Source organism: Xenopus tropicalis, chromosome 8, assembly GCF_000004195.4.
Source record: "Xenopus tropicalis strain Nigerian chromosome 8, UCB_Xtro_10.0, whole genome shotgun sequence".
Classification (NCBI taxonomy): Eukaryota; Metazoa; Chordata; class Amphibia; order Anura; family Pipidae; genus Xenopus; species Xenopus tropicalis.
Genome location: NC_030684.2, coordinates 86,685,428 through 86,702,271, shown reverse-complemented (window position 1 = coordinate 86,702,271; position 16,844 = coordinate 86,685,428). Strand labels below are relative to the sequence as shown.

Here is a 16,844-nt window from a genome sequence, read left to right as displayed (position 1 = left end):
GAAATACGTCACAGGAGAGTAGCGTACGACAGTAATATGTAAGCACACGGAAATAAGTTACTGTCAGAAAGTCTGGAAGGACATGCGGGATACGGAAGCCTAAGAGGTTTAGCAACATGAGTGTGCGAAGGGGATTTGTCCTTCTGAACCATTGCACATTTAATTTTCTCCGGTACCAGGTAATCGCTGTCACTGCGGTAATCACTGCGGTAGTTTACTGCTGCACGCTGCTTACTGTATGAGATTTTGCTGGACATGCACAAGTGCTGGTATATTTGTTGCCCTTCAGTCTATAGATGATTAATGGAAAACAGACATGCAGTTAATGTAACATAATAATAATATATATGAATCACTCGGTGTTCATTTGACTTGGCAATTTGCAGTCCAGCAATTTGTTACAAACCGGCCTCCCTAACTCCCATCTTTCCCCCCTACAGTCTATACTAAATACTGCTGCCAGAATTCTCCTCCTCTCACCCAGGAGAGTTCAGGCCCCTCCCCTGCTAAAGTCCTTATCGTGGCTTCCTATTAAACAAAGAATATCTTACAAACTCCTTCTCTTAACCTTCAAAGCCCTCCATTCCTCTGCCCCTCAGTACATCTCTTCCCTTGTGTCTCCGTACGTTCCTGGCCGACTCCTTCGTTCCTCGCAAAGCAACCGCTTGGTTGTGCCCCCCACTATTACTGCACTTTCCCGCCTTAAACCTTTTTTCCCTGCTGCCCCTTACATTAGGAATGCCCTCCCTGATTTCCTTCGGAGAGAATCCTCCCTCAGTCTTTTTAAAACTAAACTAAAAGACTACCTTTTGGAGCACTCGCCCAGCACCTGACAAGGAAAATAGCACTTATATTGTAATGTCACCCACTGTGACCTACAGCACTTATATTTGCCTATTTGTGTCTGTAAGTTACCCTCCCATATAGATTGTAAGCTCTACGGGGCAGGGACCCCAATCCTCTTGTGTCTTTGACTCTTAACTCATTGCAACTGTATTTATCTGTATTTATTGTTGTACTTTGTATTTATCTATTATCTTAATAATCCCCTGTTTGTATTACTGTACAGTGCTGCGTACATAAGTAGCGCTTTATGAATAAAGATATACATACATACATACATGTTCCCATAAGGCAGACATTCACTTGTCTCAAGGTACTCTTTAATTTACATATCACATGTTTCTTCACTACAGGCTTTACGGACAATATCATCCCACTTCTGCACAGTCTCTGGCAAATCTAGATATGGTCTGTAAGTATTTTACAATAAACTAAACCTAATGGAACCAGGGCAAACCTACATGAATAATAAAAAAGAGCATTTCTTTTCATTGTTTTGACACACCTGCATATGTGATGCCCCCTATATCTGTCTCAAAGGAAACTATGTATCCAAATCTACCTTTGGTTAATTTCTTGTATATTTAACTTACTGGGGCCTGGGAGAGCTGTCACTTTATGGGAGTGAAGACACTTTCCCTCCTACATTATTAAAACATTGAAAACATTTTATTTATGTAAAAGTTTATTTAGAAAAATTGGATGCACAAAGAATTAAAGGAACAGTAGCACCAAAATATGAAAGCTACATTTTAGGCTAGTGAAGTATTGCTTCGCAGGCACATGTAGCGGGCCAAAACTGCATGCTCAAGCAAGTTCAGATTGAAATACGCTGCGTGTGTTTGCTCCTGGAAGCACTGATTTGGCCCGGGTGCAGGAACACACAGTGTATTTCAGCAGGACAATAATGCTTTATAGTTACATTTTAAATGTTACTATTCCTTAAACTCCACTAAACCGTAGCAGTCTTTATGTGTGGCACAAGCCTGGACCCAGGATCAGTCTTTTTGAGGCAGACAAACCAGTTTTACCAGTGAAGGGCAGCAGTGCATTTATAGTTTAATTTGTTTAAAACATTTTAATTTTTTGGTGTTAATGTTTCTTAAATGTGATCTATATTTTATCAACATTCTAATGTTCATATAACAAGATTTTCAACAGCACAGGTGGGAAAGCCAAGTACCTGTGGTAAATGGGGAAAAAAATCTTTACAGGCAAATGCTTTTCTTTGAAGAGCACATATAAATACTAGGAGTGTGGCATATCTTCTTCATGTATGTTTTGCTGAACTGCAGCATGGCCTTAATATACTTTGTATGTCATTCTAAAGTACACTCCTGTCCCCTCTTTGTTTTTCTTTCACATACATAGACCTCCTATACATGCTATCCTTATCAAAGCTCTATGAGAATACATTTTTTTGTCAATTTAGCTCAGACTTTTAAGCACATTGTCTTGGCTTCAGAATTACTGCTTCTGAGCCACATTCAGAGACGCGACCTGTGTTTGTCTCAAACTTTGCCAGCTTTTTGGCAATTTAAGAGATACATAGAAACCTCTTTTTTTACTAAAGGAAGACACTGTTTATGTGAATACCATGAATGAAAACGGTAGTGGGGACCGTAATGCAAATAAAAATCAAAAGGATTTCTAATGTTTTACCTATTGAGTAACAAGGTAAAGAGACATTTTTTCCTTAATGGGGCTTCTACTACCTTACTAAATAAATCAAACATACATAGATGCCAGCTGCATATTATATTAAAATAGAATAACATCTACAACATACTAAAAGTTAATTTTAAGATTAGCATCCCCTTTAACTCACAGAATGGGCTCCCTTAAAAACCCTGAAGTTCCTGCCCTGCTACAGGCGGTTACCATGATATTCTTTGTGTAAGCTCCATTACTCTGGGAACTACAGCCATTTCTATACTGCACACAAAAGGACAATATAGATTATTTGCATTGGTTTATGCCATACAAGAATAAACTACATATTAAGGACAAATAGATGTAAAGCTAGCTAGATTAACAAACAAGCACAGACTTATCCCACTGAGCCACCCATATTATGATCAAAATCGCAATGCAGGGTGTCTATATATACAGACACATATAGTTCTCAAACAATTGGACTTTCTTCTATGCTTGATTAGTGTCTAAATAAATCCAATCACATATTGTCTAGGGAAACGTGATAGTTTTGTTCTATTTATGGGACAATGAATTGGCATCTAATCTGCCCATGTGTGGTCATTTTAAAGGATGAGCTTCAGAAAGCATACATGATCTAAGTGACATGATTATTTTCTGTTTAGGTTAATATAAGTATTTTCTTATTTGCTGTAGCTTTATGTAACCTATATATAATGCCCATGTTTTATAGTAAAATAATTTGATTGCATGGAATTGCATTGAATGTTTTGATGATAAAAAAAAAACAAAACACATTTGTTGTTTAGAAACAATGGAAAGATACATTCAGCAGGGATTCATTCAGAAGCATTTCAGTCTAGAGTAAGAAACTTGGTATGTATATGTTTATTCATTTTAAGCATTTTGTGTAGTTGTTCAGTAACAAGTTATTATAAACCTTTTTAGTGCAAGTTAACTGTCCTGCAGCTTGTAAAGGTAAGGCTGTTAACTGTGTCAAGCATTCGTGTGTATAGCCTCGAGACAAGATAGTCATAATTGCACGGAGTTGGCAGTAGAACAACATTCAGAGGGTTGCAGACTAGGCATATATGCTGTAAACTTCTTTCCTTAAATTATATACTTTTCTGTTTTTGGTGTTAATCTGAATCAACTGACAGGAAATGTAAATGTAATTTGTCACAATACTGCCATTTACTTGTCACTGAGTGGATTTTTATCCAGAGATAAAAATTTTTAGAAAGAGAAAATGGTAATACTTGGACAGCAGCTGCAAAATTACTTTTCACTGGAAACCCACTTTATGTGTAAATCTTGGGATGTAACTTGTGCCCTGGACCATGTGCAGTTTAGATCAACCAGGAGTGTCAAAAAGTGAAAACTACATGTCTGATAGTTGATTTTTTTGTGGTTTCTAGTTCAAAGCTTTAGGGGAAACATTTGGAGGAAACCACTTTTGAAGTAATGTAGCTGATGGGGCTAGTTTTGCTAGCTTTTGTGTAGATGTATAATACAGTAATACTTTCTGAGGGTTAGATGTATAAGTTAGCAGACATATATCTATTTTACTAGCTCGCCTATGATTGGCATTTTAGCTTAAGATATTTAAGTATTACTGATTGATAAAAACAATTCATATTGGTTGATATAATTGAAATGGCATCCTTCTGCTATTAAGATGAGAAGCTCACCCATGGAATGCCTGGAAAAGAATTCATTCATATGTTAACGTTCCTTAAAGGAGAAGGAAAGTCATTTTGGCATTTTACTGCCAATAGATTTGCCACATTAGTGCCACCTAGAACAATATATTTATTCTGCAGAAACCATTACCATACCTGAGTAAACAGCTTTACAATCTTTCTCCGTTTGCTTAAGATAGAAGCTGCCATTTTCAGCAGCTTCCTTCCTGCAGTCTAGCCTTCAGTGCTGAGATCACACATTCCTAAGGGATGGGGGAGGGAGTTCTTAGAATTCTCTTGGGAGGGGGAGCAGGAGAGAACTGTGCAGACTCTGGCCCAGGGAATTAAGGAGGTTTCTAAGAGAGGAAGTCATGTCACATCATGTTTACAAAAAAAGAGACAAGAAATCATGTGTTTCTTTTGATAGAGGACTCAGTATGCAGTATTACTGTGAGTGCTTATGGCTGTATTTACATAGACCTTTCTGATAAAGCTTACTTAGTTTTTACCTTTCCTTCTCCTTTATATGTATTGTTATATATTGATATATAATGCAGGTATTATATAACACTTCTATTTATATTTATAAAGATATCAGCCACAGATGAACCAGACACACTGTACAAGAAAATAGAAGTGCTGGCAAAATGTCACGATAAAACTGTGCTTGACAGTTATGAGTACTTTGCAGTCCTTGCTGCTAAAGAACTTGGGATTAATGTGGAAAAAGTGTAAGTGTTAAATTTGAGTGTGGCTGTAATTATTTCATTGTGCAATTAACAGTTTTTACATTTCCCACAAAGGAATGCATGTGTAACATTCTGTCACTGTCACTGTAACCATTCAGAGCAAAGTGTCAAAGTGACAAAGGGATGAAGGACCCTGCCCTGTAGAGGTTACAATCTAAGAGGGTATTTAGTGCTGCAGGTTACATTGGGTGACACTGCAATATAATTTGGCAGTTTAGGTGCTATTGAAGTGCCCCAAGAGGTAGCAGCAAGTCAGATGTCTTTTAAGACTTAAAACGGCAGCAGTAGTAGTAGGGGGTGAAACTAATCGGTTGCAAAGAAGTTGGCCAGTATAGAGTCACCATTTAATATTTTCAGATAATATACACATATACTTATAAAGAACCTACTACTGCCAAGAACTGGATTTCACAGCTTATATTTGTTTGGTCTTCTAATGCAAATCCTAAATCCCTATTATATTATAGTAATGAGGCACCTGTCACAGCTAAAATGGGGCTTATTTCTGTTAAAGCTTTGTAGCCTTATACAAAACTATTTTATATTTGTATTCTCATAAATTTATCATGTTTTTCTGTCTTGTCCTACAATATTAGTCTGATTTACTGGTATAATGTAATATATGTATATATAATGTATATATAATATAATGTATATATGTACTGTTTATATATAGCATCAGTAGTTAATGTTTGTTTGTTTGTTTGTTTGTTTTAAAGGCATGAACCAAAGAAAAAAATTGAAAGATTCACCCTTTTGAAGTCTGTGCACATTTTCAAAAAACACAGAGTGCAGTATGAAATGAGGACGCATTACAGGTGCTTTGAAGTAAGTGTAAAATTAGCTTTTTAAAAATAGAGCTGGATCATTTATTAATTATCATAGTTTATTTGCAGAGTGGTGGCACTCATATGCATGTTGCAAATTTCAGCAGCCCTCAATCAATTCTTTACTTGGTTATAACATAACATAATATAAATGCATAGCCAACATCCTTTCAGCCCGTTAAATATTTTGTACGTATCAATAAAGATAAAATACACAAGCCTTGTTAGAAAGACATAGAATAGCTGACTGACAGGTTTAAATCTACTTTATTTTAATTTGCCTTATTACACTTTTTTTTTTTTTTTTTTACAGTTAAGACATTTGACTGGGAGCACAGCTGATGTTTATTTAGAGTACATACAGCGGAATCTACCAGAAGGGGTTGCCTTAGAGATAACAAAGGTGAGATTTATTGTATCATCAAAATAACAACTGTATGTTTGTAAACTTCTATTGCAACAATGGAAGTGTAATTTCAGGTAGCTAACCTGAACTAAATTTACATTAGTTCTGTGCTTGCACAGGGGAGGCTACTTCCTGGTCCCTATGTAACAGTCTATCCTTCCTTTCTGGCAAAAAGCCAGTAGCCTGGTTTTGCTTTAAAAGCTACTATATCCTCAAACCTTCCTTCAAAACTAAGCTACACTACAGGAATACCCATGCACACATAGATTTATAGCATACTACCAGGTGTGAGAAAACCTGTAACATTTTCCTTTTTTAGGATTGTTAAAGGGGAATTATTGCAAAAATGAAAACATAATATAAGCTTCAGCATACTGAAATAAGAAGTTTTCTAAATATAATCTGTTAAAAGTTTCTGAAATAATAAATGTAATCTATACTATGCCCCCTCAGCATTTGTCTGTCTTCCTTCTCTTTTCACGTAAGAGTTGGGAGTCTGATTTTGAATGACAGTTACATCCAATATATTGTTTAAGGCGACTCATTTTGCCAAGAGCATGATTTAGAGCTCAATTTTTAAAAATCACCAGGAATCCTATTTTTCTTAATGCAGGATTTGTACCAAAGACAGTTATTTTGTTAGATTTTTTTTGTGCTTGAATCAGTTTAGTTAGCTGTAATACATTATTTACATGCAGTATTTCTTTTTCTATTTAAAAATATTAAATATAAGAAGTACCAGACTAACTTGAACCTTTTTTTGTAGACTGCACTAGAGAGGTTGCCGGACCATGTTCGATATCCAGTCTGGGATCAACTGCCTGAGGATGAGAATACAAAGAGTTCTTAAGAGCTCTTATTGTTCCAAGTTTTTTTTAATGTTCTATTTATAACTCACAAAATAAATGTATGGGCATTCCATTGATAATGTTCAGGAGTTGCATACTGTTCTGCAGCAAAACTATGAAAATGAAAAGTCAGTCCACCATATTAATTGGGAGATCAGATGTAAAAAAAACTAAGACATGAAAGTACCAGAAGAGAGGTGCTGTTATCAATAGCTTTCATTTTGTATTGTGTGACACAATGGTAGATAGGCTCACAAAAATATAACGTCCTCCCCTCATTTTGATATACGCATTCTCAAAATAAACACTGTAAAATGGTTTAACTTATTGGTTCATTTTCCTAGGAACTAACCTGCATGGGTTTGTAGAAAAGGTACATACAACATTAAGGCTAATGCCACTTGATGTGTATGGTGTATACTTTCGGCAAGCTGAAAAATGCTTGCCAAGAATACGCACCATACGCTCCTACTTGTGCCTGCACCTGGATGAATTGAATATGCTCGTGTACAGGCACATGTGGCCAAAATGCCCAGTTTTAGCTTGCCGAACATTTAAGCCATATGAATCGTGTGGCATTAGCCTATGTGCAAAAAAACTTTGCACATTATGTAAATAATTTACATAATATGCAAAGTTTTGTTTTTTTTTCTCTCACAATTCCAGTGTAATCACAAAGCACTGGACAAAAATTTAAAGTGTTAAAAGAACAATTATGCTTGAGCACAATTATGCTTGAGCTTCAAAACAAATGAGACAATTGTGCAAATTGCATTTGCACCTGGTTTGTTTGGGCAAGTGTATTGTGTCTATTGACACAGGCCAATGTGGGCTCTTTGTAAAAGAGCTCTTCAATTTTCACCACCATAGATTGCAAGTATATTTCCTATAATTTCTTCATTTCTTCATAAAACTTGTCTAGTGGTTTACCTAGTAAAGGGACAGGATCCCTTATTTTAAAACCCTTATTCAGAAAGCTCTAAATTACGGGAAGTCCATCTTACATCTTTAGTCGGTTTTAAGCAAATCTAATTTTTTTTCAATTTTTTTTTTTCTCTGTAATAATTAAACAGTACCTTGTACTAGTGCTGGGCGGTATACCGGTAAAAACCGATCACCGGTTTTTTTTTTGAAACCGATATAAATTTTTGACATACCCCCATACCGGTGTGCTGAATACTTCTGGGTGCGCACGTGACGTCAGCGCGCACGTGACGTCAGCGCGCACACTCTACAAAAGCGCCATCGCTAGGACGCATTCAGAGTCGGATACCAATGTGAGCTGTCGGGGGGTGCCTGGCCAGTAATTATATTTTATGTGAAGGGGATGGGTGGGGGTGGGTGGGTTATACTTATGTGAAGGGGATGGGGTTGTGTTTGGGGGGGTGGGGTGGGGGGTTATATTTATGTGAAGGGGATGGGGGGGGTGGTGGGGGTGGGTGGGTTATACTTATGTGAAGGGGATGGGGTTGTGTTTGGGGGGGTTATATTTATGTGAAGGGGGTGGGGGGGTGCGTGCGGATGGGGGGGTGGGGGGGCTGCGTGCGGATGGGGGGGTGTTTGGGGTGGCGGGGCGGGTGGCGGGTGTTTGGGGTGGTCACCTAATCATGCATGGGGAAAAAAAAATACCGTCAAATACCGTGATACCGATATAATTTTGAAAAATACCGTGATATAAATTTTTGGTCATACCGCCCAGCACTACCTTGTACTTGATGGTAACTAAGCTTCATGAATCCTAAGTGGTGGAAAAACAATCCTATTGGGTTTATTGAATTATTTATTTAATGATTTTTAGTCTGCGTAAGGTATGGTGATACAAAAACCCCAAGTCCCAACCATTTTAGATTATAGATCCTATACATACTTTTTAGTTTAGCTGGCTGTAGCTTTGCTATGCACAGAAGAAGGCCATGCATGTACTATACGGCCAAGCTAAAGATCTATGCAACTGTAATCTTACTGTCTAAGTTCATACTTGCTATAAATTTGCAATGGTAATTCTTCTTTACAATCTGTGGTGATTGGTGTGAAGCTTGCTTTAAATATAGGATTGCTTAAATAGGACCCTGTGGGGAAAATAGCATTCACATAGTTTGGAGCTTCCCTGATAATATATCCCATACCAGTAATAATATTTTATCTCTAATGTTATTCTCATCTCTCAGTCCAAATGATAGCTAAAATAAAAGTTGAATTATGCAACATTTGTATTTTGTACAGTAGGGGTCTCCATATAGCAACATTGTGTTTTGTATCCCTCGGCTACAAATCCAAGCAACTTTCAACACCTGATGAATGCTGTCAAATATTAGGTTGCAAGTAACTGAATTCATTAAATGAGTTGTAAACACACTGTCAGAATAACTGGATAAATGTGTCTCTCATCTCTGTATGGTAGCTTAGCATTTTGAGGATATTCTTTCATCTGTCATCTGGTCAAGGAAAGAGTAGTTCTACAATAGCAGGAGAGCTTCAGGTTGAGTACCCTGCACTTGGCATAATCTCTCCATTATTTCATAGACTTGCCTCTCATTGTCTGGCTATGCCTGAACAAAGTACATTATAAAAATCAGTGCAAATAATACTGCTAAAGGTACGTGTGCATTTTGCCGGTGTGCCTGTATTTGTGATCAATTGAGGGCTCTTTCATACTGCAATTTTTCTTAATTAAAATATTATATGAAATTGGTGGTGTGGTGGCAAACCCATGTATTTCCTCTAGTTACATCTCTGGAGAATGTCCTGTTAATAACAATGGTATGTAATGCAATATATAGTTCTGGAAGTGACAAGTATTTTATGGAATGCTGCTGTAACAATACATGGATATAAATGACTCACTTGCCCTTAGCAGCTACTCTCAGAACAAAGTACTATGTGCCCAAGGCAAGTACCTCTTGTCCTGGTTCCCACTCACCACCTCCCTACCACCTGCCCTAGCAACTTTGATTCCTGCAGCCACAACCCCAATCCAATTGCTGCCTCCTGCCTCATAATGCTCCTGCTCACTTCACAGAACTTGATGCAAGAAAGGGCAGGCAGGAGCAGCCGTATAGTAATTTTTTTCTTCTAATTCTGCCTCCTAGCTGCAGGGCCCTAGGTAGCTGCATACTCAGCCTACCCCTAAAGGGGCAGTATACACCTAAAACAGCTTTACTAAAAAGTTATACAATAAATAGAATGTAATTTCAACACAAGTACTATCTTTTTAATTTTTGAAAATTCCTCTCATCTAAGCAGTTGCCTTTGAGCAGCTCATTATCAGGGGCTTCTCAGTGGAGTGGTAATTAGTTTTATCATCTCCTTTAAGGTTCTTTGGGATTAGGAAGTGCTAAAGTAAATCTGGCTTTACATAAATAACAGAAACCGTAGAGATTTCTTAATAGGCAAAAACTATCTTCAGCACAAGCCCTACTTACTGAGCTTATGTTAAAAAAGAGAGTATATTGTCTCTTAGACTCATTGACACCACTAAACTATACTGTGGTACATGTTTTCAATTTGAGATGTTTTTGATAGTTTTTTAAGCACATAAGTTGTTTTAACAAGCAAGTATTCTTTATGCAAGTTTATATGATTTAGAAAAGCAAACTTGAAAATTAAGAAATAAGCCCATAACATTATCTTTTTGATTTTCAGGTTGCCTAAAAATCATTAGGGATTTTAGTTTCTGTGCTACATATCATTTTCACTGTTGTCTTGTATGTCAGTTAAAGAATCCCAGAATCTTTCTCCTGTGTGATTGTTTCTTTGCCAATTAGACAAGAAATGCTCGTTACATCAGGACTCCTCACAAGCTAGCTCCTGCCTCCTCTGAATTTGCTCTGCATGGCCCCAGTAGAAATCACACGTAAGAAATTATTTGTGATAATTAGATCTTATAAAGTCTTTGCTGTGCGTATGGCAAAAAGAAAAAAGACATAAAACATTGTTCTACCAAGTCTTAGTGGCACAAATTGATTTGTGTACATGGTCTGTATTAATGACGGCACCAGAACAAATGTTGCCACCTTTTCATAAATCGTTAGCACTAATGAACACTTTCCCATAAAATGCAGTTTCTGCAAAAAAATGACCTCTCTGTCATTATTATGTCTTCAGGAGGAAGAATTTCCTACATTTTAGCTGTCTGTTGTGTACAGGAATGGGATCTATTATTTGGAGTACAGGTATAGGACCCGTTATCCAGAATGCTCGGGACCAAGGGTATTCCGGATAAGGGATCTTTCCGTAATTTGGATCTCCATACCTTAAGTCTACTTGAAAATCAATAAAACATTAATTAAACCCAATAGGATTGCTTTGCCTCCAATAAGGATTATTTATACCTTATTTGGGATCAATTACAAGGTACTGGTTTATTACTACAGAGAAAAAGGAAATCAGTTTTAAAATTCTGAATTATTTGATTAAAAGGGAGTCTATGGGAGACGGGCATCTGTAATTTGGAGCTTTCTGGATAACTGGTTTCCGGATAAGGGATTCCATACCTGTACTTCAGATCTGGGGTTTTCCTGAAAAGGTATTTTTCTGTCATTTGGATTACTATTCCGTAAATCCACTAATAAACATTAGATAAATCCAATAGGATTGTTTTGCCACAAATATGGATTCATGCAGCTTAGTAACCATCAAGTGCATTTACAGTTTAATACAGTTATTATAACAGAACAGGGAATTTTTAAAATTAGAATTATTTGCTAAAAATCTATCTCTATGAGAGATGGCCTTTGGAGCTTTCTGGATATTGGGTTTCTGGATAAGGGATACCATACTTCTAATGAACTGATTTTAATGGCATCAGTCCAACAAACAGATCTGCAGGATTGTTGAATCTAGTTGCCTACAACCACAGTGTTCATACCCTTTCGAATTGGTGAAATTGCCTATTTAAGCCAGGGCCAATGCTGACACAGATAATATAGCACACAGCCATGCCATCTCAGTGACTTTAAATGTGGCATCATCATAGGATGCCTTTCTTCCAACAAGTCACTTTGTCAAATTTGTGTCCTGCTAAAACTGTGCTGTCTGTCATTTGTAAGTGAAGTGACTGGTGAAACATTTATAAGCAACAATAGATCTTGGGGGAGATCAAGTTCACAAAAGCCTTAAATCAGTCCATCACTACAGTGCTTTTGTACACTTTACAATAATTTTTTTTTCCACAACATGTGAATTTGGAGCCTGAAATTCTTCATACAACTTTTGCCAAGCTCACAGAGACCACTCTGTATGGAGCATGTGGTGCATAAAAAATTGAATGTGCTTTATAGGAGCACTCAGTGCTAAGCTCTTTAAGTACATCAGTGCAGGGACTAATGATGAGCTTAACAAGATAGATATGTGTGGCTGCATGCCCAGGAGAACCCAACATTACCATGTGCATTGCCAAGAGTTGGATGGAGTGGTGCAAAGCTTGCTGCCATTGGATGAGTGGAAACATGTACCTGGGGCAATGAGTTGTGTGTCACCATCTGGCATTCAGACAAACAAGGCTGGGTTTCAGGGATACCAGGAAAAAGCTACTTGCCTGTATGTATAATGCTGAATCTGAATCCTGCTGAAAAATCTCAGCCAAATCCCAAACCGAATCCTGGATTTGGTACATCCCTAATACTCAATACAGTTTCTGATACAGTAGCTTAGAAGGGGCTTTCGGATGCCCAGTGTTTCGGTCAGCAGCTCTATTTTTGACTTGATTTTATATGAACTGTACAAAAGCAATGAATTGGGTGAAAAAGTCAATGTTTATCAATGAGTTGAAAACAATTTAGATTTTATCAAGTTTGCAAAATGTTCTTGAAGCGGATCTAAGTGAAGTGGCTAAAGCCACACTATGGGGCAGATTTATCAAATCATGAGTTCGAATACCGAATAGGAAAAATTCGGATTGGATACGAAAATTTCTGAAGATCGCAAATATCATGAAAATATCATGAAAATGCTTGCGATCCGAAAAGTATGAAAAAGTCTCACAACCGTATGAAAAAGTCGCACAAGCGCAGAGAAATTCGGCAAAAATACGCTTGGAGCATCCGTGCATTAGTAAATCTGCCCCTACATGTAGCTGTATTAAAGCATGGCAGTTTTGCATATTTTTTATTATTAAGCTTTCTACTGAGAACTAATCAATCCTTTTTTGTCTCGATAATGTTAATATTAAAGCCACTGCCTGGTTATTACAGTTTTGCTTTAAAGATCAGCTTGGGGCAAAACACTATATTCATGAATTTCTATTTAAACATTTAAGGAGCTACAGAACACACAGTTTAAGAAATCTATAAAATAAAGACATTTTCAGAGAATAAAGATGGTTCATAGTAAAACCTTGTAAACATTGCCTTTACAGATCTGTGGGATAGAAAAATACTAATGTTTAAGTATCTGAATTATTTTATTGAGCGTGGTTTCTATGCCTATGGATCAAACCCAGAAGAAACAAAGACAATCAGGAGACCTACATACCCTTATGAGTTCCCTGTAAATATGAAACTAAGCCGCCCACCATCAAGATGCGATTTCATTGATCAGCCTGGTTCAGCTTAGATGGTCCCATGCCTTGTGCAGATTTCCTGTGAGCTTTTCAGCATTGCATTTCATTATCACTTCATTATTGTAAGACTCCTCCAGCTGATTATATTACCTCTTTTATTTGAGGCATTTTTCTCCACTCTCTTTGATGTTCTAATTGATTTCTTCCCATGGTTTATTTTATCTTTAGCTGCTTGTGTTAGAGATTAACCCTTCTGCTGTAGAAACATTCTTCTATTTAATACACCACATGCCTTTCTCCTTATGAAACATCATTTTAGTTATGCTAAAACTTCAAGTAACAATTATTTACAAAAGCAGGTCCGTCAGTGAAAAATGATTAATGACCTATAGGTAATGTTTAATGTACATTAATATTTTGAGTAGTTTTTTAGTGTCACTTTAAGGGAATTGCAATGCTCTGCACTATAACTCCCATTAGTCTCAGCCAAACAGATCAGTTTGCAGCAGCTGAAGTGATACCAGTTTGACATTCCCACTTTACAGACTTACAGTACATTATGCAGAATTCTTTTGTGTTTTTAAGATAAAGATATTATAACTGCATGTGTGACAAATACAAAGCTTTCATTTTCATGCCTCATTTTCACTATCTTGGGTTTGTTTCAGTTATGGACACACTGCTTTTGCTTTGCTCTGTTGGAGCAGTTTCCTGCGAAAGGATAGAGCCCATTGTGCTTTCTTCCTGCCCCTGACTGACTTTGCCAGTGATAGGTACATTATTTGCTTGACTATGTTGGAGACCTTTTTAATTCACACCAACTAACATACCTAACCTTCTAATTCACTTATGTTGCTTGTATTGTACAACTGTGTAAGAAGAGCCAGCTGAATATTTACTAAAGGTGAAGGCCACTGTGTGGGTGAGATGCATACCAGGCAGCAGTAAGCACCCTGTCAGTATTAAGCTGACAGATGGGTATTAATTGTTGGATCTTCAGTTTGGAGAAAACCTAGCAGCAATTAAAGGGCAGAACTGTGAAATGATTTTTTTCCCCATGCACAGCAAATAGTTTCTCTATTAATTGTACAAGGTTTTTACATAGAGGCCATGGGTCTTAACATTTCATATTTTCTGATCACTTGTAATTGGTCATTGCAGACAGACACTGATAGAGATTAAGCCATTTTTTTTTCTTTTGTCTCACTAAGCTTTCTTTCATCTGCCAGCCTGCTTCTCGCCTAGCATCTTCATAGAAAACCTTTTTTTTCCTGGATTCCACATGGCCCCTGTAGAATAATAGAAGGGTGATTAACATTTCATCAGGTATAGCCAGCAAAATATAAAAGAACCTTGCAATTACCAGTAGGATTCTTTGTACATTTTATATAATTTTGCACTGTGAAACTATTTAAACTATTAAGCTAAGCACATTTGGAAATTTCAAATTTGAAAAAAAAACCCAATATGTACATGCATACAGAGATAAAATGTAAAGCTAATGCTTTAAAACTGATAATAAAATGTACTTAGGACACAACAATTTAGATGAAGAGGACATAAGTAATAGTAATGTGCCATCAATAATAGCTGACGAAGAAATTCTAATGTCAAATTATATGGAGGTTAAGTAGAAACGTCAAAATGCAGTTCCATAAAGATATGAGAATATTTGTATTGGGGAATCAGAAATAGTTGATTGTTATAATAAATAAGTATAAGCCTCCCTAAGTTTTTATTTTTTTCTGCTTACTGTGAAAATAGGAGTGACCTGTCACTGCAATCTTCTAAGATAATGAAGTGCAAATAATCTTTTTTAAGTAACTGCTGATACTAATGCTAAACTAAGGGGCTCAATGTCAAAGGAGGGAACAATAAGTGCAAAAACAGGAGCAAATTAAAATAGCAACTAGGGTTGTTAGGTGCAACTCTTTCTGCTATTGGTATGAAACATAACATATTTTACCTGGCAAGCAACAACATGCCAGCAGGTGCAAATTGTGCCTACCATGTAAACAGCATACACAAAGGAGGACCCTGGGCATCCTCATGCATGCTGCTTACTGTGCACCATACAGAGTTGCAAGAAAGCAGGGCCTGAGAGCACAAGGAGGCAGACCAAAGGTACGTAGAGTACCTGTATTTACCCAAAGTTCTTTCTAGACTGGCTTTAGACTGGACTCCCTTCTGCTCCTAATCTGTGTGCTTTTAGCCTTTTGTTTAATGTTACACAAGAGGTGCAATGAGCAGCTTGCACTATGCGATGCCCTTCTGTGCAGGTGCTGTATGTATAAATATGTAAGGAGAAACCATTTATACCAAAGTAAGAGTTTGAAAATAACATGAAGCCATGAAGACTTATTTCCAGGAAGGCCCTGGCTGTTTTATGTAGCCACCATTCTAGAACAAACAAGCTGCAGAGCCCCAGGGAACACCATACACTGTTAGGTACAGGGCTTGTTGCACCTGTGAGCGCTGTAGCTGCTGTGTGCACATTTTGTATAGCACAAGGGGATGGAACTATAAGCACTAACAGGAGCCTGTTTTTGCACTTTGCGCCTTCCACTCCATCATAAATTAGCCCCTTCCTCATTTCATCTTCATTTTTTTTATTTTATCCTCACGAGCAATTCCTCTATAGCAAATGTCGTATAGATGCAGCACACTTAAAGGAAAACTATACCTCCAGAATTAATACTTAACCAACAGATAGTTTATTTTATGTTAAGTGGCCTATCAAAGAATCTCGCCAAACTGGAATATATATATCAGTAAATATTGCCCTTTTACGCCTTTCCCTTGATCCTCCATTTAGTGATGGGCTGTGTAATCACTCAGTGATCACATGACTAGGAATAATGCAGCTTTAACTGTAACAGGAAGAAGGGTGGAAGCAAAAGGCAGGACTCTGTCCATTTATTAGCTGATGTGGCCTAGCATGTATGTGTGCCTTGGCTTGTTTGTGTGCACTGTGAATCCTATCAACCCAGGAGGCGGCCCTTAATTTTTAATTCACACTACTAAATAAGTATATTTTTATGAAAATGGTTTATGTAGCTAAAGCAGGGTTTTACTTACTGTATGAGCTTGTTTATGCAATATATTTTTATAGAGACCTACATTGTTTGGGGGTATAGTTTTCCCATTAAAGTGACACTTATTCACTTCATTGGGGAATGTAATTAGAACACATAGAACATTTGCTGAGCTGGCCATATCCCTGTTGATCCCAGAGACTACTAGTGACATCTGAACTACAGTCTGAATCCAGGCAGTTAGAGGTAAACAAACTGAAACCTGATTGTTGCCATGACATGCATATGCGATGGTTGAA

General features: G+C 37.2%; 1 protein-coding gene across 2 annotated transcripts; it reads left to right on the top strand.

Moving 5' to 3' along the window:
* Positions 1–19: 19 nt before the first annotated feature.
* mrps10 (mitochondrial ribosomal protein S10) lies at positions 20–9,012 on the top strand. Of its 2 annotated transcripts, NM_001016991.2 has the most exon segments (8): positions 78–179; positions 1,197–1,255; positions 3,309–3,375; positions 4,773–4,912; positions 5,650–5,758; positions 6,071–6,160; positions 6,930–8,084; positions 8,714–9,012. In NM_001016991.2, coding segments are annotated over 7 exon segments (612 nt in total). In that variant the 5' UTR covers positions 78–116; the 3' UTR covers positions 7,014–8,084; positions 8,714–9,012.
* Positions 9,013–16,844: the final 7,832 nt, after the last annotated feature.

What these genes read in the sequence shown, in the direction of transcription:
- mrps10 (XM_031890478.1), top strand. Translation starts at nt 117, where the DNA reads ATGAGTGTGCGAAGGGGATTTGTCCTTCTGAACCATTGCACATTTAAT. An exon ending in TTAATTTTCTCCGGTACCAG is followed by an intron (nt 180 to 1,196) that starts GTAATCGCTGTC and finishes TCTTCACTACAG; the next exon opens with GCTTTACGGACAATATCATC. An exon ending in TTGCCTTAGAGATAACAAAG is followed by an intron (nt 6,161 to 6,929) that starts GTGAGATTTATT and finishes CTTTTTTTGTAG; the next exon opens with ACTGCACTAGAGAGGTTGCC.